This window comes from Pleurodeles waltl, chromosome 6, assembly GCF_031143425.1.
Source record: "Pleurodeles waltl isolate 20211129_DDA chromosome 6, aPleWal1.hap1.20221129, whole genome shotgun sequence".
In the NCBI taxonomy this organism is placed as follows: domain Eukaryota; kingdom Metazoa; phylum Chordata; class Amphibia; order Caudata; family Salamandridae; genus Pleurodeles; species Pleurodeles waltl.
The window spans coordinates 893,779,842-893,802,974 of NC_090445.1; the positions used below are offsets into that span (position 1 = coordinate 893,779,842).

The 23,133-nt window shown below is 43.2% G+C and overlaps 1 protein-coding gene across 2 annotated transcripts in view; it reads right to left on the reverse strand.

Moving 5' to 3' along the window:
• ADAM12 (ADAM metallopeptidase domain 12) overlaps positions 1-12,945 on the reverse strand; it is a 2,697,358-nt gene extending 2,684,413 nt beyond the window's left edge. Inside the window, exon 1 of one of the 2 annotated variants that reach the window (XM_069239710.1) lies at positions 12,718-12,945. In XM_069239710.1, the coding sequence (XP_069095811.1) occupies positions 12,718-12,817 (100 nt within the window). In that variant the 5' untranslated portion in view covers positions 12,818-12,945. The remainder of the gene's footprint in view (positions 1-12,717) is intronic. The other variant, XM_069239711.1, reaches the window with a different exon arrangement.
• Positions 12,946-23,133: the final 10,188 nt, after the last annotated feature.

Genomic DNA, 23,133 nt, shown 5'->3' on the forward strand with positions numbered 1-23,133 from the left:
GAATATCTTGATGTCCCACGGAAATCTACAGATTGATTGCGTGCTGCAGTACATTGCTCCCATCCAATGCTTAAGACTCTTCTGCAGTTGTGTATTCTTAGAAATGTGTTTTGGAGCACCAGTTCAAATCCTACGAAAGACAGTGGAAATTTTCCCTGCTCCATGGCTCGCAACTGCGTCACACAAGTCAGCCTGTTTGGGCACCTTCTCTCACTCAGCGCATCTATAAGTAGATTGCTTCTCTTTTCTTAGCCACATATCTAAAATAATGACACGTGTTTTGTAGTCAATAGTGTCACTAGGACCCTGATGCACAAATTTCATGTATCCCTGATGTTCAGACACGGGACGCCACGTCAGCTCCCGGGGATGGACAGAAGCAAAAGGAACTATCTTTTGTGAGGCCGCCTTTGTATATCTGGGCAAGACACACGCTTTCCCAGAACTAATAGAACTATGTGTCCAAGTGTGCATTTATAACTAAACACCAGAATAAACGCGTACTATCTCTGTGTCTTCTTTCATCAAAACAAGGTTGTAATCGAATGACCGTTCACCTGAAGCTAGGGAAACCACCTCACTTCAGGTCATTCAAGACACGACTCCAGCCCTGAACTTCTCACCTACAGATTATTGTATTTAGATGAGTTTGTCTAACTAGGCCAATGTAAGCAGAATAATATTACAACACCCCCAATGCATGAGGTTTGCACAACTAAGTCTGAAAATAGTGTCCACAATGAGCTGGAACGAGATGGTAACCCTATCTGCAACACTCTTCTATTTCTCAGAATCCATAAATGACGACTCTTTCCCGTCCTGTGCCCTAATATGTATTTTTCACTTCCCCAATCTCTTATTTCTTCCCAACTACCAATGCTCGCAAGTTCCATACTCTCGACTGCTTCCCAGCTTCAGCAGGCCCTGTAACCTTTTAAACACCAATCCTTTCATCCCAAATTCAAATCGCATTTTAATATGGCTATTTCGGTAAGGTTTTGATATTCAATGAAAATGCCGCCCATTTTTTTGCTATTGTGCAGCATTAGATGCGATTTCAGAAATTAGCGGTAACAGGGCACACCTCGTATTCATTTGCAAAAATATCACTGACTGCTAGAGGAGACATGCTGAAATGACGTGTGACAGTCTTTGCCACTGTATTTTCTGTGATGTTCTAAATTGGGGCCTTTTGTAGTTTTAGTTTTTTGAGTTTGGAACTACAAGTTTTTTTGACAATAGTACTAGTATTTTAAAAAGTCAATGAGACATCTATGTCTAATCGAAGTACTTCATGCTACTGTTGTTACTATTACCAAATTCAAAGATTATCTTTAAACAGACTTCTGAAGGATAAAAGACTGGGTTGGCCTTGCTCGGAGCTTAACGGCAAACACCTGATCAAACAGAGATGTCAGTAGTGAGCGTTTAACTCACTGTACCATTTTGTTGGCATATTTTGGAACGACAAATATCAGTTCAGATGAAAGGCCCCTTATCTCTTGATTATTGGGCATCATTCCCTGCACATAATTCCAGAATGTTAACAAGTATTGGCAAGGCCAAGGGGTCTCGTTTTTTGACTTCTCCAATGCTTTTTGCTAATGATAATCCATATATTCAAAAATAAAAAAATATATTTTTGCTGATGATAAATGATATTGTCAAAAAAATGTGTATGTATACATGTGTCAACACACATGCATAATGACGCTTCCGCCTCCCAAATAGATGGTGTATTGAAATACAAATTTTAAAAAATAGGCAGACTGTGGATTGGGGAAAGTAAATGAGGAGAAGAAGGTTAGTAATACAGAGCGTAAGGGGGGTTTAACAGGATGAAGAAGCGCACAAAAGAGAGCAAGAAAACACAGGATCTCCCATTGATGGCAAAAGTAAAACAAGCATTTGCAATGCAATGGGTCTCACGTTTGCTCGTATTACAGCTATTAGCGTTGTAAATTTCTAACTGGACTTTTCTTGCCACATAAATTGAAAATGAAAAGTAAAACAGTTGACATAAAGGTGCCGATTCTAAGCGCCACGGGCACCATGAGCATGAGCGCGAAGGAAAGACGCAAAAAGAAAAAGAAGTTCGCTCGCAGTCAAACGTATCGGCAAAAGTGCAATTATCCATGCAACAGGGTTGAAAGCATTTACCAATGACAACAAAGGATTTTTGAAAGGCAAGTCCATGAACAAGTGAATAGTAATAGGAGTGCAGTGGCATGGTTAAAAGCCCACAGAGAGATTACAACAGGCCAGAGCACTTGCGAGCTCGACCTAAAATAGTTCCCTCAACATATCTAGTGGAAGGATAGCAGTGCTTCCATCAAAAGGATGGCAAAGAAGCTATGCTTCTTAGAAGGAACAAACACGGCTATTAAGGAAAGCCATTGAATAACAAGCATTGGCAAAGCAAATAGGTCTCACCTCTGAGAGCTATTGGTTTTGGCAATGTTTTGTGGCAATGTTTTGTAGCCATGTTTTACAGCAGCGCAGGACTAATGTGATTTTTTACTTCTTTTTTTTTTTAAGTGCATTAACGCTGGATGCATCATAATCCTTTTTTATTATCATTTTTAGCCATTCTGCGATAGAGTGTGGCTACAAATTGTTGCCAAAGTCACCAATGTCCACAATGTACATTCGGCACTGGCAGAACCAGTAGTTTTAAAAGTGAGACCTAGTGGCTTTGTCAACGCTCGTTAGGCCTTGGCACAAGTCTCCAGTGATTCTTAGCAAACCAGAAAATGTCCTCATACATGAAAAAGAAAAAAGTATGACATTTGGCAAAAAACCATATCACATAAAGGAAGCAATTGGGCCCATGTCTGCAACTTAATGAAGATACATTTGGATGCAGATATCATCTGTTAAAATAAAGGCAGCTAACATGTTGTAACAATAAACAAATGAGTCAAATTACAAAGAGTATTTGAAGTTTGTGTAGCATGGTAAAACAGTTATAAATGGCAAGCGGTTCACCAAGGACAACAGGGAAGAAAGACAAAATTACAAAATGCCCCAATCATAGTACAATCAGCAGAAGGACCACAATCAAGTTGAAGCAATCAGTACATGGTCCATGGTTCAGCAAAAAAGAAGAGGAAGGGAAGCCAGAATGCACTGGCCAATTAGAAAGGAGAAAATAAGAGAGACAATGAAGCCAACAAATTGTGAGCACTGTGGGGTGTAATTCCCTTATTGTATTCAATGTATCTTGCAAGCTGAAGCATATGCAGCTTATGCGCTCTCTAAGGAGAAACCTAAAAAAGCAAGTGATTTAGCATCAGACAATCCAACCAACGGCTTAGCAAATGATTGTCCCAAAGGCCACTGAACATATTTGTATTGTCCAACTAGGTCTTTAACAACAAAAAACAAAAAGTTGTCTGTAGGCAAGACCTAAGAAGTTACGCAAAACAGAAACATATCTTGTACAGGTGAAATGTGTTTAGGCCTAGGTGATCACTAACTTTCTGAACAAAGACATCCTTTCCCCTAGTTAAAAGTTTAACTGTAGGTAAGTAAAATCTTTACTATCTGGTTAAATTAAACCATTAAAATTAAACAGCATTTAGTACTTATATGGGACAAAACCAACATCAACAGAATAAGGAGGAAAAAAATCTTATTCACCAAGATTACATGTAATTCGTTACCTATAGTTCACGAATATGACAATTTTCACAGAATAACCAGCATTCATAGTCAAGTAAAACAACATTTAAAAAATGTGTCTACCATACATCATAGTTGTGGAAAGTCTACAATTCACTCTGTTAGTGTTACATTTCCCATCACTCAGCAAAAGGATGCATTCAGGCCTAAAACCCGGGCAAATGCGGAGTAAATGAAAGATATATTTAACCCTATACCCGCAAATGCTGCAAGACTCCCAGTTATAGTTCCAGGACCACCTAATCAATTTAGTTGGAAGGAAAGAGAACTGAAAGCAAAGAAGGTTGTTTGTCAAGTTTTACATTAGAGTGGGTAGTAACTAAATTTAAGGTTGGAGTTCAATTTAAATGTGGATTACACGTCCATGTTTTTTCTGAGAAAAGGCGTAATAGACTTCCTAAAAAGAAATGACCCTTCGTCGCCATGTTAAGTAATTTTAAAAGATATAGGAACTGTAGGAGAAGCAGACTGATGATGTTGGTCATTTTAATTGGTCATTGTAGCCGGGAATTTGATGCCCAATCACTCAATAGGCACCTGCCACAATGGTGAGAAACTGAAATCACTTTGTGAGAGGCATTATGGTGGCCCATGCTCTAATCTCTTGTTGGTGCAGGGTCAGTGTCAAAAAGACAGATGAACTCTGCTTTCACCAAATCCCACCCACTAACTAGTCTTAATGGTTCCCCCATCTAAAAGTAATCGGACATTCCGCACCATCCCCCAGGTGATTCTTAAAGAGCATCCCCAGCACCTTAAACAGGAAAGTTGCATTAGCTTCTTACTATCACTCCTCCTTGTTTAATGCTCCCTGGCTATATTAGGTCACATCTTATAAGTACACATACACATCCATCCATCTGGCCTACGTACGTTTAGTGTCTCACAAGGTCTCCCAGCTACTGGCCTCCCTAAGAAGCTGCACACAGAGCCAAGATGTGAAGCACCATCTCCAAAGAAGCCGGTTATAAGTAACTTCCTTCAGAGTCCTACTTCTGCCTTGTGTTGCACTGTACTGACATTTACCGATTGGTCTGGCAGGTTACAATGTTTCTTATCACTTAAGCAGTGTCTGGGTGCACTGATTTGCTGACTTGCCACTCCTAGGGCTTTACTTAAGGTGTGCCACAAAAGATGTCCTCCTGGAGTGATTGCAAAGTATTATTTAGAAGAATTATTTTGCTTTTCAGGTCAGATCTTACCCCTGCAGCCTTACTTGACTTGTTATATAGCCACCAAGTTGCCTTGTGTCAAGAGTGACGCCTTCAACCAGTCTTTCTAAACAGGGGCATAGGAGACAATACATTTCGGGGGGGGGGCAGCGACAGCCTTGGGGACTTCTCAATAGACCCTATACAAATCACCGATTGTTTGCGAAATGCAGGCTCCGATAAATGTACACAATCAAATAGCTTGGTCGTGAAATTGGGAGAAAAGAAGGCATGTTGTCAGTTTGAAAGTATGCTTTATTGTTATTTACATTCACAAAGTATTTAGACCAAATGTGAAAAAAACATGTTGATTAAGCTTGCATCTTCAAGCACCAAGCAAATAAAGGTAGGAGGGAGAAAAGGAAGAACATATCTTTTGTGTCCCGCACAGATCATGCCCCTCATCTCATGCAAATTGAATCCGCACTAGAGATATCAAAAGTGATCAGGTACAATAATTGTAAACTGTGCTCTGAAACCATAGTTCTAATAACACTTCTGCTCCTCTGTGGGATCTTGCGCAGGTCAGCTCCACATCAGTCAAAACTAGCAGCATTTACACTGAAGAAGCTCTTGGTGTTACAGACTATTTAATACATGGGATTCTGTGATCCCTGTATATACAGCAGTCATGAATTTCTATATGATCGGCTACTGCATCAAGTCACCGATTATAAAGAAAAGACGTCAGAGCTCGACTATTATAAGGTTATTACAGTCCAGTTTTGACTTGCCTTCTGCTAGAGCCAGCAGCCAAGGTGAAAGGCAGGTCAGGGCATGAAAAATAATTAAGGCAGCTGTTTAAACCAACAAATGGAACGTTGCTTTTCTTTCTTTTGCTCTATTGTAATAGCTTAAAATTACAGGGGCTATGCACTAAGACACTGATTCCCAACTTTCTGACTCCTGAGGACCTCCACTGAATCACTACTGGAAGCCGGAGACCCCCTCGCAATTTGTATAATTTAAATTTCAAACATTAAAACAGTAATTCGCAAAAAATACACAAGCAAGTTCACACCAAACAAATACTCGAATTACTAAAGATCTAATTCTTTTATATTGAAAAAATATCCAAGAATCAAAAAAAACTTTTAATAGGAAAGTTGGCGCTGCACCTCAGGTGACTAACTTTTCCATGTTTGGTCTTATTTAGAAAAGCTGAAACCTCAGGTCAGATTCTACATTTCCCAAACAATTTCTGTTTTTATTTTGTAGGTACTTAAGATCTGAAAAGGCTTTTTCATATAAATATGTGGTGGGGAAAGGATGTAAACCATAAGGGCCTCGCATCTCTCCATAGCCTCTCTGTCACATATAATTCATTTGTTTAATAGCACCTCTCATACCAGTGTAAGGTGATGGAGCACATAAAATACTGTTCTTTTCATGATACACGTTCTTTGCAGCAGGCATATTACCCATCTGCACTACCTTAGATGAGTCACAACTGCCACTAGACAAAACCCCTACCTCTCTCCCACAAGTACATGAAGCAACAGAGTTATCTTGATGCTTTTGCGGAAAGCCTCCGGTGACTGCTAAGAAAAGGCGGTGGAGAGGCAGGGGGCTGAAAAATAAAATAAGAACACTTAATCTGTGTATGGCTGCCGTCTCTCCTGTCCTCTTTTCTTCCTGAGCCCCAGCAGCATGGAAGCCCACAGGCTCCCAGAATCCCCTAAGCCAATCAAAACGCTGCTGTCACCAGCATGACAGCAACGTTGTGATTGGTCTGAGCAGCCTGGTTCAGAACTCAGACAGGGAATGGGAGCCTGTTCATGTTCTCCTCCTGGCTGTGTAATACAGCCGGGTTGGGAAATACTAAGTGCGCATGTCTGTTGGGCCAGGTCAAGATTGCTGGCTAATCTGTCATGCGCACTGATGATGCACATTCCATTCCTCCTCTATGTGACACAGCCCAGCCTACCCTGCCCTAACTTGGCTCTGCACTGAAAACTAAAATGATAATAACATTGTGTTATTATAAGTTCATCTTTCCTTTTATCCACTGCTCAGAGCAGTAGGGGAATGCTCCTCCCCCTTAACGGAAGAGCCGCTGTTGCTGGATATACAAGGAACTTTGCAGTGCTTTTAAAACTGCTGCACAAAGGAAGTAATAAATATAAAAACACATCTGTTTCTAGATGCCCCATCTGGACAAGTGCCTTTCTGCTGGCCCCGGTCTGCGGATTCCCTAGGAATGTGTCACGGACCCTTTGGGGCCTCAGACCATAGGTTGTGTAGTGCTGCACTAAGGTTTTAAGTGGCTTGTGGGTAAGTTGATGGTGTGGTATTATATGGGGTATTGTACTACTTGGCGTAAATGATAAGGATACTGCAAGTCATCTCTGAGTTCCATACTTTATTAACAAGCATTGGCAAAGCCAATAGGTCTCACCTATGCGGAGCTATTGGCTTTGCTAGCATGTTTAGCCATGTTGTAAACTAGCATGGCTGCTGTTCAGCATGGCTATAAGTTAATGGCATAAAGGAGACTGACATGTCAAAGTGTTGTTGATTGTTGTGGCATAGAGTGTTGAGGAGTGAGAGGATTGTTGTAGAGTGGAGTAGTGTCCGAGTAGAGTGGAAAGGAATAAAGACGAGTGCAATGGCATAGAGTTGAGTAAAGTAATGTGGAGTGCCATAGAGAGAGTTGAACAGGGTGTTGTTGAGCATAGTACATTGTGGTATAGTGCAGTGGCATGGATTGGAGTAGAGTATCGTAGATTGAAGTGGAACAGAAAGTCATGGAGTGGCATAGAGAGGAGTAGTATATCATTGAATAGAGTGGAGTAAAGTGGCATGGAGTGGTGTTGAGGCACTGGAGTATAGAGTCACAGAGTGGAGTAAAGTGTTGTATAGTGGCACAGAGTGCAGTAAAGTTTAATGGAGAAGAGTGTTGAACGGAGTATTATGGAGTGTAATGTCGTGGAGTGAAGTGTCATAGAGTTAAGTGGTGCAGAGTACAGTGGGCAGAGTAGATTGGCATAGAGTGCATTGGTTTCTAGTAAAGTGGTGTAGAGTGGATTAGAGTAGAGTTACTCTAATGTTGAAGACTAGAGCCTCAGAGTGGAGTGATACAGCAAAGATTACAGTGGCACAGAGTGCAGTGTGCTGTGTCGTAGGGTGATGTGGTGCATGGTAGAGTGGAGGAGTGCAAGATAGAGTGGCGTAGAATGCAGTGATGCAGCATAGAGGGGTATAGAGTGTAGTGGCATAGAGTGCATTGGTGAAGAGTACAGTGGTGTGAAGTTCATTGGCAAAGTGTGTGCACTGTTGCAGAGTAGAGTGTTTTAAGGGGCAGTAGTGTAGAGTAGAGTGGAATAGGGTGCATTGGAGTAGAGTGCAGTTGCATAGAGTACAGTGGTGCAGAGTAGAATAGAGTGGCGTAATGTGCAGTGTTGCAGTGCAAAGTGAGTCATAGAGTGCAGTGGTGTAGAGAGAGTGATGTAGAGAGCAGCGGTGTGGAGTGCAGCGGTGCAGAGTGGAATAGACTGGCGCTGAGTAGAGTGCTGCAGTAAAGTACAGTGGTGTATAATAAATTGGTGTAGAGTGCATTGACGTAGTCTACAGTGATGCAGAGTAGAGTGGAGTGGCCTTGACTAGAGTGGGGTAGAGTGCATTGGCATAGAGTGCTAAAGAGTAGAGTAGAGAGGTGCAGAATTGAGTGGTGCAGAGTAGATTGCAGTGGCATGGAGTGATCCGGAGTGGAGCGACATAAAGTGGAGTATGTATAATGTGGTAGCACACTGCATTACAGGCACCACATCTTCAAATGAAATGACCATTACATTTGCAACGACATACAAGTTGACTGACAAAAGCATACAGCACACAATTGTTAATATGTGGAAATGTCATTAGCCTAATGTATTGATTTGTTTCTATCATCTTAAAATATTTGTTTCCACTACACTTATATTCTTAAGTATCTGCAAATTTCATTCACAAACATTTGAAATTTGTTGTATGGTAGATAAAAATAGCATCCTAAACCTTCCTCCACCACACCCCCAGTAGCTAGCTTGATTGTCATATAAGTTCTCTCACTATGAAGTTAGAGAAAGAAAGATAAACGCCAAGCTCAGTGGGAAGACAGAGCCTTATATTTGACCTTGGTCTTTGAATGCACAGCAAGTGAGACAAGATAAAAACAATATTTAAAGGTCTGTTTACAGACATCAAACAGTGGTGGAAGGATACAGTATACAAGAGATGGTCTACTGGAGGGACAAACTCAATCGGACAGCCTAAATCAAATACAGCTAGCAAATAGAAACCAAGCAAATGTAAGTTGCAAATCCAAAAGGTAAGCAATGGGTGGAATACATTCTCAGTGAAGCTTTCCAAATGTACTCTAAATGACTTTAGCAAACCAGGCAGCTTCAATCTAATGAACTCAGTCTTCAGCCTAGTTCCTATTTTTTTTATGGAACTCCTCTGTGACTGCGACAGCCAAACTGTATCTTGCTATTTAAGGCCTTTTACACACGCTCTTATGCGCCAGGACTGCTGTAACATTATGAAATGTGTGCAGATTTATGCAAATGCATTGATACGAACACTGTATTTCTGATGCTTGCGTTAGCTATCACCAGGGCCACTGGAATTATGCGATTGTGCGCTGCAGTGTTTTTCACATAGTTACGGATTTGCTACATTTGCCACAAAATCTAACATCTGCTTTTTGGTGCACAGTGCAGAGCCCCTTTGCAAAAGTCGACTGCTAACCTTTCTTTTGCTTGCTGCTATATTTAGGTTAAGGTGGCACTAATGAAGTACAACCTAAGCCCAGAGAGCGTTAACAAGTGTAACAATTACAAAATAATGAAATACTATCACAAAATGTGTCATATTATGTCGCATAATTTGCCTTTTCTGCCTGCATAACTTAGTCAACCCTGCCACGTAATTTGGCCCTCCCCTGCTGCATAATTCTAGTGGCCCTATCACCAATGTATCCTCATGTAACTGTTATTCTTTATATGTCATTTTTTCTGTTACTACTCATAAAAATTTAAAATTAATTTAAAAACATTATAATACAAGTCAAACGAGAATGTTAAATACCGAAAAGATAATATACTTCAATATGCTTAACTTTGTGACAATAACAACAACATGACTAATAACGTTAGGCAAACTGCCTAAATTGAAAAGTGTCTTCTCCCTGTTAGCCACGCTATAATCCACCCCTTTATTACTTAGATAAAAAACATTTGGCCCAATTCACAAAGGTAAACTTAGACATTTGGTCTAAATTTAAACCAAAAATGTAATTTTACGATTTTTGGGGAGTCACAAAGGGCATTTACAAGTAGTATCTTTACGTCTACACTTGGGGCTGATCTCTGTTATGTGTAAATGTTAGAAAGAGATACCATTCAAGTAGCTAAATTGTATAGTGTGAAAAGATAAAATCTCACCTTCCTGGTTTCAGTAAATGGTGTGATCCTAAGCAACTACAAATACTCAGGACACAAGTCCAAAAAAAGAAAAAAACAAAGTGGGGGGGACTAACCAAGTTATGCCGTATGCAAGTGAAATCAGAATGCATGACATCATGGCGTGTGACATTGCACTTGGCATCACAATCCATGACCTCAAATAAGGTGGCATCAGATCTTAACACCTCAACGCATATATTTAGCAGGTCTATCATGGGTATGTTTGAGCGCTTTACTATATTTAACAAATGAGCTTTTGCTTTGGGGTTCGCCAAAAAAAGATAGGCAACCTTGAAACAAAATCTGGGCCTCAATTTATAAATTTATTTTTTAGAGTCTCTGCCACCAAGAAATTGGCATAAGGGAGAAATGTGGCAGTAAATCAGTTCTGCTTAATTGGTGCAAAGTCTGCATTTTAAAATATCTTGTGGGGGTTAAGGCATCTGCTGAAGGGATCTTTGTGTGCCCAGTATATGTCAGGGAATAATAATAATGTGTATGATGTGAAGTGCTGGGACACCCTGCATTGGATTAGGTAGCGCTATAAAATAAATAAAATAAAATAGTGGTATTTAAATTGTTATTTGTGTGAATACTGGGGAAGACCAGCACATCTGACATTCTTACAGTGCTCTCTTAATGGCAGGGAGTGAAGAAAGTGAAGCCATGGCTCTCTTAGATACCTGTGAAGTAATAGCACCCTGTGTGCTTTTGTTTCCCAAAGAGCAGCTAGGTTTGAGGCTCCAAACAGCTTCCAGCTAGAGTAATCAAACAAAAGGAGCCCTGATGGCCCCTTAATTATTTTCAACCTTTGTCCTGTGCCAGCAGAAATTTGTGTGAAAGTGTGTGCAGGCGCTTCTGAAAATGTCAAAATACATTGGGACGAAATGGCCCTGCAAGATAGAAATGAGAGGGGAAATTATTTTGTTCCCTTGTCCCCCTGTACCCCACACTTCCTACGCCTACACAGCTCTTCACATGGTAAATTCAGAGGTATAAGTCCCAGAATCCAACATGCTATTGGCTAGAACACCAGGCCTTGCTCATTCAAATATGTGCAACCTCCTGGCAGAGGCCTTCTCATGGTAAGGCCTCTGAAACCTGTATTCACAAGGACCAACTGCTGTCAACGCCAAAGCCAGGACTGGCTGGAGGGTCACGCGTGACATGAGCCCACTTGACAGTGGCCACTGAAAAAGCCGCAGGTGTGAGAATAACCTCAGTTGATAATAAAAGCAAGATATTTGCATCTATCATCACCAAGCCTCCGACCCCGTACCCACAAGCAGAAGTTATGCACAGCTGCGATTTGAAAACTTCTATGTGCTTATTGTTACATAGTCACAAGCCTCTTTGCACATTTCCTCTATTATTCATGGCTAATAAACTCGTGCATAGCGCCCCCCAGTGGGACGAGTCTTGCAGAACATAAATGTAATTGGACACTGCAGTTAAATGTTGCCGGCAAATCATTGGTCTGCGTCTAGGAGATTGAAAGCAATTCGAAAAAAATGTTTTCTTAACCTTTCTAATACGTTGGACCATTAGAATGCAAGGTAAACCGCGCCTTAGGTTAATATTCACAAAGACAACAGAGCCGTTCGAATACTATTACAATCGCCTTTTACATCGAAGTAGAGAACTCCCATGTGACAATCACGAGGAGCTGGGCTACAGGGACCAGTGAATGAGCTGCACATCGATAATTGGTGTTCAGAGTTGGTTCACGGTGATAACTCAGCGTACATACATCTAAAGTTTGGCAGTTCCACGCGTGAGTAACTCATCCCTGATAAATATTATCTTTGAAGTCAGGGAGTGTGGTCTTGTTCTAATAGTGTGTAAAATAGGATTACGAATCACACAGCATGCAACAGAACAAAAAACCTGGACCGAATGAGATCTTCGGACACGGAACGTAGAACCGTGGGTGTTCCAGTAGCGAACGCTTACATAAGTGCACGGTGCTGCGCCCCTTGAGTGCTGGGTTCGCTGACACCAGCTGGCTCGCCTGTCCTTTGAACATTACAGTGTCGGGCACAGCGGTGCGGGCAACTTTGGGAGCCTGTGCTGCAGTTCAGTGGTGCCAGCTCGGAGCCTGCCACACACGGACCCGAGCCGTCAGCCTGCGCCCGCCTGTCAGCAGAGCTCCGTTAACCAGTGGGAGGCTGAACAAAAGCCCAGTGGGGGGACGTTTCAAACAAGGAAAGTTTGTACAGCTGCAGAGTCTATCCAGGAAGCGGTTAGGCGATACCGTGCCCAGTGTTTGCAAACACCGACACAACACGGGACACAGGGTAAAACGGGCAATGAGCTGCGAAGCCGTGAGCAGCGACACGGAGCACCCGAAGACCGGGGAAGCGGTTGGGGCTTACCTTCAGCTGGGACTGCCATGACACAGCCGAGACTAAGCAGCAGGAGGATCCGCGGACACAGGTGAGGGCAGGGCACCGCTACCTTCAGGCCCTTGAACATCTTATCCTGAGAGAAATGGAACTTGCATCAGCTGGAGAGAGAACGCGGCACCATAATTAGAGTCACAGAGAGCCCGGGACGCAGGATGTGAAAGGTTTCCTGCACTGAGTTAACTCTAAACCCCTCCTGAACGGGCTGTCGATGATCTAGTCTTTCTTTCACAAACTTTTTTTTTTTCCTTTGGCACGAAAAACCTGTTGACCGTTGCAACAAATGAGCAAATTGTCCGTGTTGGCTAGAAGAAGGCACTGGGGTCGTTGGTGAAAGAAAACAGGCCCTTTTAAATCTTTACAAGCCAATATTTTTTATAGTTTTTCTCATTTACAATGGAACAAATTATACTCATTGCACTGGACGTGGTACCGCGGGGCCCTAAAGCCCTCGGGATACTGAATTGGGAATTCCGTTTTGCAATTAGAACACTTTTTAACAGTTGAGCGCGTTCGTGCAAAATGCCAGCGCACAAAGGAATCAGACAAAACACATTTAATGTGCGCACATCTGCCGACAGTATGTCTGCACTCACTAACTACGTATAGCTTACAAGTAATTCCATATCACGAGTGACGTCCTCAGCCAGTCCAAATATCGTAGACTACAGCACGTTGAATTCTGGGACTTGCAGGTTATTTTCTAGTATTGTAAATGTAGGTTAAATAACGAGCATGCAAAATGCTATTGGCTTTTAAGTCATCCTTGGTTACTGGCGTCACATATGGGGCTTAAGACAACCAGTTCTACCCCTTTAAATGTTTGCATATAGCAGCTGTGTGTTATCCCATATCCATGCGTGAGTAGCTCATCCAGCCCAGGATTTTGCCTTTCGGGACTCAAATTACTGGATTTACAATGTGTTTAACGGCACTACAACTCCCAGAATGCAAACCAAATGTTGACCTGGATAAGCTCGCAAGGATAGTCCTTGGAAATTTGAGAAATCTGTTGTATCCCTCCCAGCATTGGAAGTGAATTAAAAAAGTATGGGAATTATGATGCTGCATGCAATGGAGACAGGATCTGTGAGAGTAGGGGCGGGGCAAAGGTGTGGTTAAAAACCAAAATATTCCGTAAATTGTTTTTGGTCTTTCACCTTTAGGTAGCTACATAAAAAATAGTTCACAGTTTAAATGAGAAATAAACAAAAAGTTATGTTGATCACTAGCAAACGCAAGACATTATTAAACCTCTAATCAGCAATACACTGCAGGGGTTAGGGGGTAACTAGATAGTCAAACAATTAAATCTTGGTTGGTGTAGTGGAGACTTGTGTATTTGTAGTGCTACAAGGCCCCAGCCTGTAACAGAGAATACTGTGGATATGTAAGTTTTTATTTTAAATTTGCATTACACACAGTGTAAGATAGACTGCTGCAAAATCCACAAAGATGTTTAAAATAAAATCGTGCTTCCAAGATATAGATTTTAGTAATACCCAGATTGTACAAAATGCATTTTCTGTTGATATTGCTGTCTATTAAAAGCAGCACTTCACAGGTCTGCTGGTAACTCCCTTGCACTACCGCACAAAAAGAGTAAATCATTGTCATCACAAGACTTTAAGTGATTCTATCAATTAAAGCCAGTACCAGCTGTCAAGCACCCTGTACATTTGCAGATTAACCAGTTGCACACATTTGCATTTCTTTCAGGCAAGCAGGCATTCTGGCAAGAAGGTTTGTTTATTCTTTCGCTGTCTGCCCACCTTCTGTTGCACAGCACAGGAGACTCCCTGAATGATACTTCAGCTGAATCATTTAAACTATCAAAATTAACCACTCAGGGAAGGTTGTGTTTTTACAAAACATATGGGAATAGTTTTTTATAAATCAAAAAAGTATGGGCATGTCGTGCCCCTCCGATCCCGCCCACTTCGACCACTGATCTCTCCATATTGTATGTGTTTGCAACCTGTAAAATGTTACATTCTTGGGTCATCTTAGATTGTCTGAAAAGTGAAAGTATGGACAAAGACAGTTCAGCACAAGGGAGGAGGGTATTTGAGGGCCTTGCCCAGGGTTGGATGTGGAAGGTCAGCAGTCGGGCATTGGGCAATGGACTAATACCTAAGGGTGACCTGTGGGCCATTTTATTTTATATGGCCTCTGCTTCATTCCTTCCCTGCAAGGCCAATGCACTGAGTCATTGATGAGTGGCAGAGGGAGTAACCCTGAGAATAGGTCTTGTTTGTGGCTAAGTATAGCTCTAGCTGTTGGGCCATTTACACCTTGTGCCCCTGTGGGGCTGGCCCGGCTATGAAGCAGTGTTTTTCCCCTGACCCTTCCCCCTCTGGGCCATCACATTCAGTCCATGGTGGAAGAATGCTGGGTCCTCGCTAGGCATGCCAGGTGATTTTATGTTTTTTTTAGTCACCCTTCACTTCAGCCTCACTGGAGCAGCAGATATGTGGTTTTCTTGGCCCCTCACCTGCCTGGCCATCACCTGAGGCTATGAAGGGCTGGGAAAGAGGTTAGTAAGAATATTGACCTCCCTGCAGGGGCCAGGTGTTGCCACCTTGCCTTCAGTGTCTTTTACACCTTTTCAGAGGGGTGTGGTCGTTTGCATAGACCTCGATTTGAGGCCACCTTACCAAGAGGGAAAAAAAAATGGAAAGGATGTGGCATTAGGGCCAAAGCTGCTGACTTTGGAATTGAGGAATGAGGTTCGAATCTCAGCATTGGCCAACACTCTGTAATTCTGGCTAAATCACTTAGGGACTGATTACGAATCTGGTGGTCTTAGTACCACCATGTTGGTGGTGGCGGTCGTACCACCAAAAGGCTGGCGGAGAAGACTGCCAAATTATGACCATGGAGGTATTCACAACAGAATACAGCCAAACCACCCCCAGCACCACCAGTGTGGTCTAGCTGCCATGGACGACGGTAACCACCTGCAGGCCAGAGGAGACCATATTTCTGCCAGACAGATGACGAGCTTACACACCTCCCAGGTTTCCGCCGTGGTCGTACCACCAAGGAAACCCAGGCGGAAACCAACTGTATAAAAGGAGGCACTCACTTTCAGGAAGCCATACTCTTCCGGAGCTGCCATGGATCCTGAACTACACATCTTCCTGCTCACCCAACAACTTTGGAATCTGCGACAACAGCTACCGTGAGTACACACCCTTACCTGTCACTATTGTAAAATGTCAAAGTACCTACTTGCACCCAACATACCAATCACAAATGGGTGGCGAGGTCGACCCACATACGTAACCACACGCTGACATGCACACTCACAGCTAGCCACATACACACAAGCACAAACACAGTACACACACTACGTCCAGCACACACCTACCCCCAGAAACACAGCACCAGCAAGGTCAAACACAACAACATTGTTCTGGTGTGCTTCAGACTGAGAGGGAGCAAAGTAAAAGGAATGCAAAGAATGCAGCACTCAGTCTGAGTAATGAATTTATTAAGTCACTTCCCAGGTTACACAAAGATCGTACCATGAGAACTTACTGTGAATGCAGCAGTACGTGCAACTCTTAAACTTACAGCAGTAGAATAACAATGATCAAAGAATATGCAATACATCAACAAACAATGAATGAATATATATAGAGATATATATATATATATATATATATATACAGTGACCACGTATTCATGCAGGTACACAGCAAGAATTAAAAATGCATCATCATGAGGCTTGATCCAACATCATCCTTTGCCTGCCAATGTCAGGTTTTGGGACCCTTCACAACCGGAACAAAGGAGACCAGCCTCAATGGGATTATTTTCTGGGCAATGCCTCAATTCCCAGAGATCAGCTGACAAGCTTCCCCACCTTATATTCTTTAAACAAACTTAAGAGGAAGGTTCCAGAAACCTCCCCTCCCTTTGAGTAAGTTGTGAAATTTACACGTTGGCCATATCAGGTCAGTGCTGAGAAAAAAAAAAAAAACATCAGACTTGCCAAATCTCAGTCTTTTTCCAAGACCAAGCTGTACTCTGCTCTATCATAAACATTCTCAGCCTGGTACCTTCTTATCTACATTTCTCCACCATAGTTTGTTCCTTTCCCTGGTGAGAAGAGCGAAAACAGGTTAAAAAGCAGTGGGCAGAAAAATACTTGCACCACCAATGTGATGGAATTTGAAGCTATGCTAAGCACAACATGGAGTCAGAGGTCAAGATAGAGCCATTGATTAAAGACAGATAGCATTACAAACATACAACACCACAACAACAATACTATCAAAGCATTGACAAGCACCCACAATAGCCACTACCCATTGACAAATCGCACATACAACAAAATGTACCACCAACAGGGAACAAACACGCACTATCACACAGCCATACAACGCAGCATTCGACATACTCGATAAACACACATCACAACGTATGTGACATACCATTCACTACACTCGCTCATACACACTGTCCAAGCCCACAAATGCACACAACACTGCAACAACCACATGTCAACAAACACCACTCAATACCATCACAACAACATATCTCCAGCATACACATGCCGTCACAGAACACACACCTATCACTGGGGGACAAATGACTGCCCACAACCTCAGATGCTGCCCAAATAGGTGTTTGTGGGTGCATGTGTGTGGGAAGTATGCTTGTGGGTGGTGGGTGCCTTTTGGGTGGGTGAGTGAGGGCATTTATGTGTACGGACTGAGGGGTGGTGGAGGTGCTGGGGAATGCCATGGTGGGTTGATGACTGAATGCATGTTTGTCTTTCTATGTGCTTTGGCTGGGTCGGGGAAGAGGGGATTGGGGAGAGGAAGGTGGAAGGGGGACTAAAGACAAAGGGTGACTGGCTGCCATCAGTGTGGAGGCCAGAGCCTTAAAGGATCTCTGTATGCCAGCCAGTGCTCCTTGAAGTCCCTCCAGGAAGGCATTACTCTATTGAACTTGAGTTGCAAGTCCCTGGATGGCATTCACAATGGTCGACTGACCCACAGAGATCGACATCAGGAGGTCAATAGCCTCCTCACTGAGGACAGCAGGGCTGATAGGGGCAGGGACAGAAGTGCCTGTGGCAAAGGAGACGCCCACCCTCTCGGGTGAGTGGGCACGGGCAACTGGGTGGGGAGCAACAGGGAGGGCGGTGGTAGAAAAGGGGGTGGTGGGCAAAGATGGTGCTCGGGTGGTCCCAGATTGGTCCGCCACCGCCAAGGAGTGCCCACTGGAGAAGGATTCCGAGGATGATGACATCGATCCTGTCTCCACTGTGGCACTCCAATCGCCCTCCCGCCACAGGGTCCCTTGCTGTCGGTGGTCTCAGCACTCCGGGTCCCATGACCGGGAGCTTCCCCACTCACCTGTGCCCCATCTCCTTCGCTTGCCGATGCTGATGCACACAAACAGAGAGGGAGAGTGAGAGGGTCATCACATCCGTCATACACACTTACAACATGCACAACAGTAGCTATACATCTCCTGATAGAAAAGGCCCAGTCAAATTCCCATACATAGCCTACATAATGTCACAGTACATATCTGGGAAACATCTATCTAAATACTAGTTACAGATTCTTCAGGAGTTTCTGCACCCACTAATCAGATACAATGTCACATAGAAAACAACTCAAGCATACTTACACTAACAAAACTATGGACACCATACATTGTGCTTGAAGGGATTATATCATTCCACTAGGCATGCTGAATAGACAACTCTACATGACAATATAAGAGCAACTACATCACTAACAACTGTCCTGACATGTGATCCTCACTAAGTACAGAGTTATCACTTACACAACTGATTACCAGTGTACCCATGAATGAAACATGCACCTAGATGAAAGCTATTTTACTTGTAATATATCCCACAACACCTACAGGTGTATGTGATATGGAACATCTGCTACACCATTAAGTCAGGGAGAAATTAGCATAACCATAACTGTCCAAACAGCGTCAGATCAGCTAAGGTAAGTCTGGGACAAATTAGGCAACAAAAGATAATCAGACACAAAGTATCAATTGGCACATGATGTAGGCAGCAAATAGCAGATATTGTACTTATATAGGTATGTTATTGTCCTGTTTAGAATGGACAATACACATGGGCTAAGGGTTAAACAGCCTAGCCACTTGCCTTCTCTACAACAAACACATTGGGATACAAGTTTATTTTTAAAAATGCAAATGAAATACCACGACATGTGAAGGACTAATGGACTACATGAGCTCCTCATTGTAGGATGTCCACCCTTATCAAACTTCACATTTCCCATTGTATGACTATGACATGAAAATGGGGACACCTCCTCTAACCTTGTAGAGACAGTACTAAGATGACCATAACAAAAGCCAGATTTGGATGACAGCCTCGCATGAAGTGTACAAATATTTCAGGCCACAGGATTACTTGGCCCTATAACTCATTAGTCAGAACCAATGTTGCACATAGAGCAGATCCTGTGAAACAGGAGTGTACAGACACCTTAGAGCTACATGACTCATCATTTTGATGAATGGCCTTGAGGTCACCAGGTGGGAAGGATGACACAGCAGGGAAGAAATATATATGGCTGAGTAGAGTCACACATATGACTCAGTCACATGTGCATCTACACATGCATCCAGACTATTTGCTACATACAGGTGTTCCACAAGTTTCCATGGACATTACAATGGCCACATCTGTGTCTGCATATTGGCAACTCGAGTACCATGTATTCCCGGTAGTCAACATACCTGTAGCACCTACAACATTGTCACAGCTACAATACATAGACATCTTACAGCAAACTATCTAACAAACTTCCATGGGTTCTGTCAGTACTTAACCCCTTGTGGCTGCTGTGTTGCACTCAAATTCCCATCCACCTCAGGGTAGGCCACTGCCAGAATGTGGGCCTTTAGGGGGTTCAAGGTCCGACAGGCGCCCCTCCCTCATTGGTAGGACACCCCCCCACTGGGCCCCTGCAGTCTTCTGGGCCCAGCGTGTCCGGTACTCCCACCGCTTCCTACAGTGGGTGCTCTGCAGGCTGTGGACCCCCAGGGTCCGCACTTGCTTGGTGATGGCACTCAAGATTCCCTTCTTCTGATGGGTGCTGACCTGCATGGATGACACAGACAAAAGGAGAAAGTCATGTCCACATGCACCATAGCAATAGTAGTGGACAGAATATATCCGTAACAGCAAGAAGGCATACATTTCCATCCTCTCAGCTCACACTCCTTCACAACATATCATCTGCACATATCAACACCTTCACTAGTTTACAATAATGGTATACCTTCATACACCACACTTATAACACATTGGTATGACATTGGACTCACCTGCTCCTCTGGTGCACCACATAGCTGTTCATACAGGGGTAGGACCTTCTCCACTAGCTTCTCCAGTTCTTCAGGTTGAAGGTAGGGGCACTATCACCTGCAGGACGTGGTATGATCGCTCCCAGAGGCAGTACACAGCAGCTCAGCTTATGGAGGTCTTGCTGGCAGCAGTGTCAGAAGTCAAGTGATCAATACTGCAGACGATGGCGGTCATGCCTGGCACGTACTTGACCGTCTCTGCCGGCGGACATCGCCAGTGGCCCAAGTCTGCCAAAGGCAGCAGTGTGTTCCAATGGCAAATTACACTGTGGTTGTGACTGCTATGGAAGTATATTAGAATCTGCGTAATTAACTATACCTCATATTGTGCTGTACATCTGTAAGTACTGCCCTCATGTTTATGTGATTTTCCTTGTGCATCTTTGATGCAACTGCATTGTTTTTAGAGGACACGTGGTGACTGCAATATACAACTACTCTGAGGTTCCTATGTGTCTCGAAAATATCGATTATGTCGAGTAACCGGTGCATTATTAAGTGCAATCCCAAATGTATTTGAATCAATGTGCATCAAGGAGGGTGTCATCGGATGCATAGCTATGTGCTGTACTGTATATGTCGGAGGTAGTAGCTGTCCTCGACAGCTGTAATGTGTGAGTAATTTCATGTACTGTACTTGATGTGTGCATGCTTTATGTCACATACTATGTTTACATGTTTCCACATAGTTACCCTGCCATAAGGAGAGGAAGATGACCAACAGTGTACAGTCCACTAGCAGACCTGCAAACCATGGAGGAAAGACTTTGCATTCAGACATATCGTCCTACTATCATGGAGCTTTGTAAACAGTTGGAGCAGATCTGATGCCTGCCATTCGCAATCCCTATAGCATGCCTCCCATTGTTCAAGTCTTGTCAGTGTTACACTTCCTAGCCACTGGCTCCTTTCAGAATACAGTGGCTCTAACATCAGGAATATCTCAACCCATGTTCAATCTGGTTTTCAAGGGTATACTCTGTGCATTGTTGAAACACTTGGAGAGCTACATCAGATTTCCCCAAAGAGTGGATTTGGCCTACGTGAAGGCAGACTTTTATCCAATGGGACACATTCCACATGTGGTTGGAGCCATTGATGGCACTTGTGTAGCCTTGGTTCCCCTCAATGCCAATGAACAGGTGTCTAGGAACAGGAAAAACTACCACTCCATCAACGTTTATGTGGTGTGTCTGGCAGATCAGCACATTTCACAAGTCACAGCAAAGTATCCAGTATCAGTCCATGATTCCTTCATCATGCGGAGCAGCAATGTCCCACTGCTAATGACCCAACACTACACAGAGAGGGCCTGGCTGGTTGGTAAGTTACAATAGAAATGTGTGTTTGCAATGTATGCCTCCTGCCAACAATGTAGCATGTCCCACATAAATATATGTGTTGTTCAACCATTTTGTTCACAGGTAATCCTGGATTTCCAAACCGTTCTTGACTGTTGACACCAGTGAGGTACCCAACCACACCAGGGGGAAGTCCACTACAATGAGGCCTACTGGAGGACAAGGCCTGTAGTTGATCAGACTTTTGGGCTCTTGAAGGCAAGCTTTAGGTGCTTGGACTTTGTAGGGGGAGCCCTCCTCTTCTCACCCACAAAGGTATGTCAAATAATAGTTGCCTTCTGCACGATCCACAATCTTGTCCTGAGACATCAGATACCAATAATACCTGCTGAGGGGGAGGCAGCAGAACCTGTGGGTGGATATGCAGAAATGCCAAGTGATGAATAGCCAGAGGAAGATGAAGCAGGAGACCCTAGGCAGATCTCATCAATCAGCATTTCAACTGACTAATAGGTATTTGAACTTGACCTATTGTGATGTAATTGTGCAACCGAGTGTTGATGGCTAGCATGTCACCTCCTTACTTGCATCATCTGTGGGAGTGTAGTGAGCTCCAATGCCTATTAGTGACTTGTAAAAGCAGAATGAAAGTTTGCATTGTGTACAGGAGAGAGTTGTCTGCAGTATCATGTATTGTAAAGCAGATGCAAACTTACACTTCTGGGCATGCCTTCTCTGATGTGAGGATTGTATTCTGCTATGTCCTATCCCTTTTTCCCTTTCACTCACAGATTGCTCTAGATCCTGTGTGGCTCAGCAACTTTGGCTAATGTAAGACAGTGTCAGAAGCAGATGGAAATGCTGACAGACATGACTGAAACCATGTGATATTGGTTAAGTGGGGTGTAACCAAGATTGTTATACCATCAGGACACCCGGGTGGAAACGTGTTTTCCCGTATATTTCACCTGTTGGGTACAGGAGGTTAATAAAAGGTGTTTTTTTGTGTCTGGAGATGTCTGGCTCATGTGTAAACATTGGATCATAGGCTCTCGCATCGCAATGGGTTTGGTAGTTGGTGAGCTACATTGGACATAGCTGTCATTGCCCCCCAGTTGAAAAATAAAAATAATTGGGCCCCCCTTATTTTATAAAGATGGCAATGTTTAAATATGCCTAGATGTATTTAAACATTGCAGTTAAGTACTGTTACCTTTTTTAAAATGCAATAACATGTTTTTATTTAGAATAAAACACTGTTACTTGTGTAATGACTGTTTTGACCAGAGCTTGGCGCCCCACCCAGGATCACTTGAGGCACCCGCCCCCCAGTTTGAAGACCCCTGCTGTAGACTGACATAGGTGAGTGACAATCCTACAAATATGGAACCAATGTAAGTGAAAGATTCCAGCATTGGGTACTTCAGTAATCATGTTTGTGTGTTCCATGGGATATGTGAATTTGAAGCTATGGTATGGGTATGTGATGAGGCTATGCCAGGTAATACAGAGGACCTATCAGTGTGCCTCCTGCCTTGTAGGATGTTTACTGTGACGCAGACTCTGTATTCTGTGTTTTTGCATTGGGTGACACCTTAGCATACATCCTGATGCTACTCTCAGCCATACTGAAAGTGATGTTTGCAATTCTACCCCTATTTGATGTCCATACCAATGGGCATATAATACGGGGGGACAT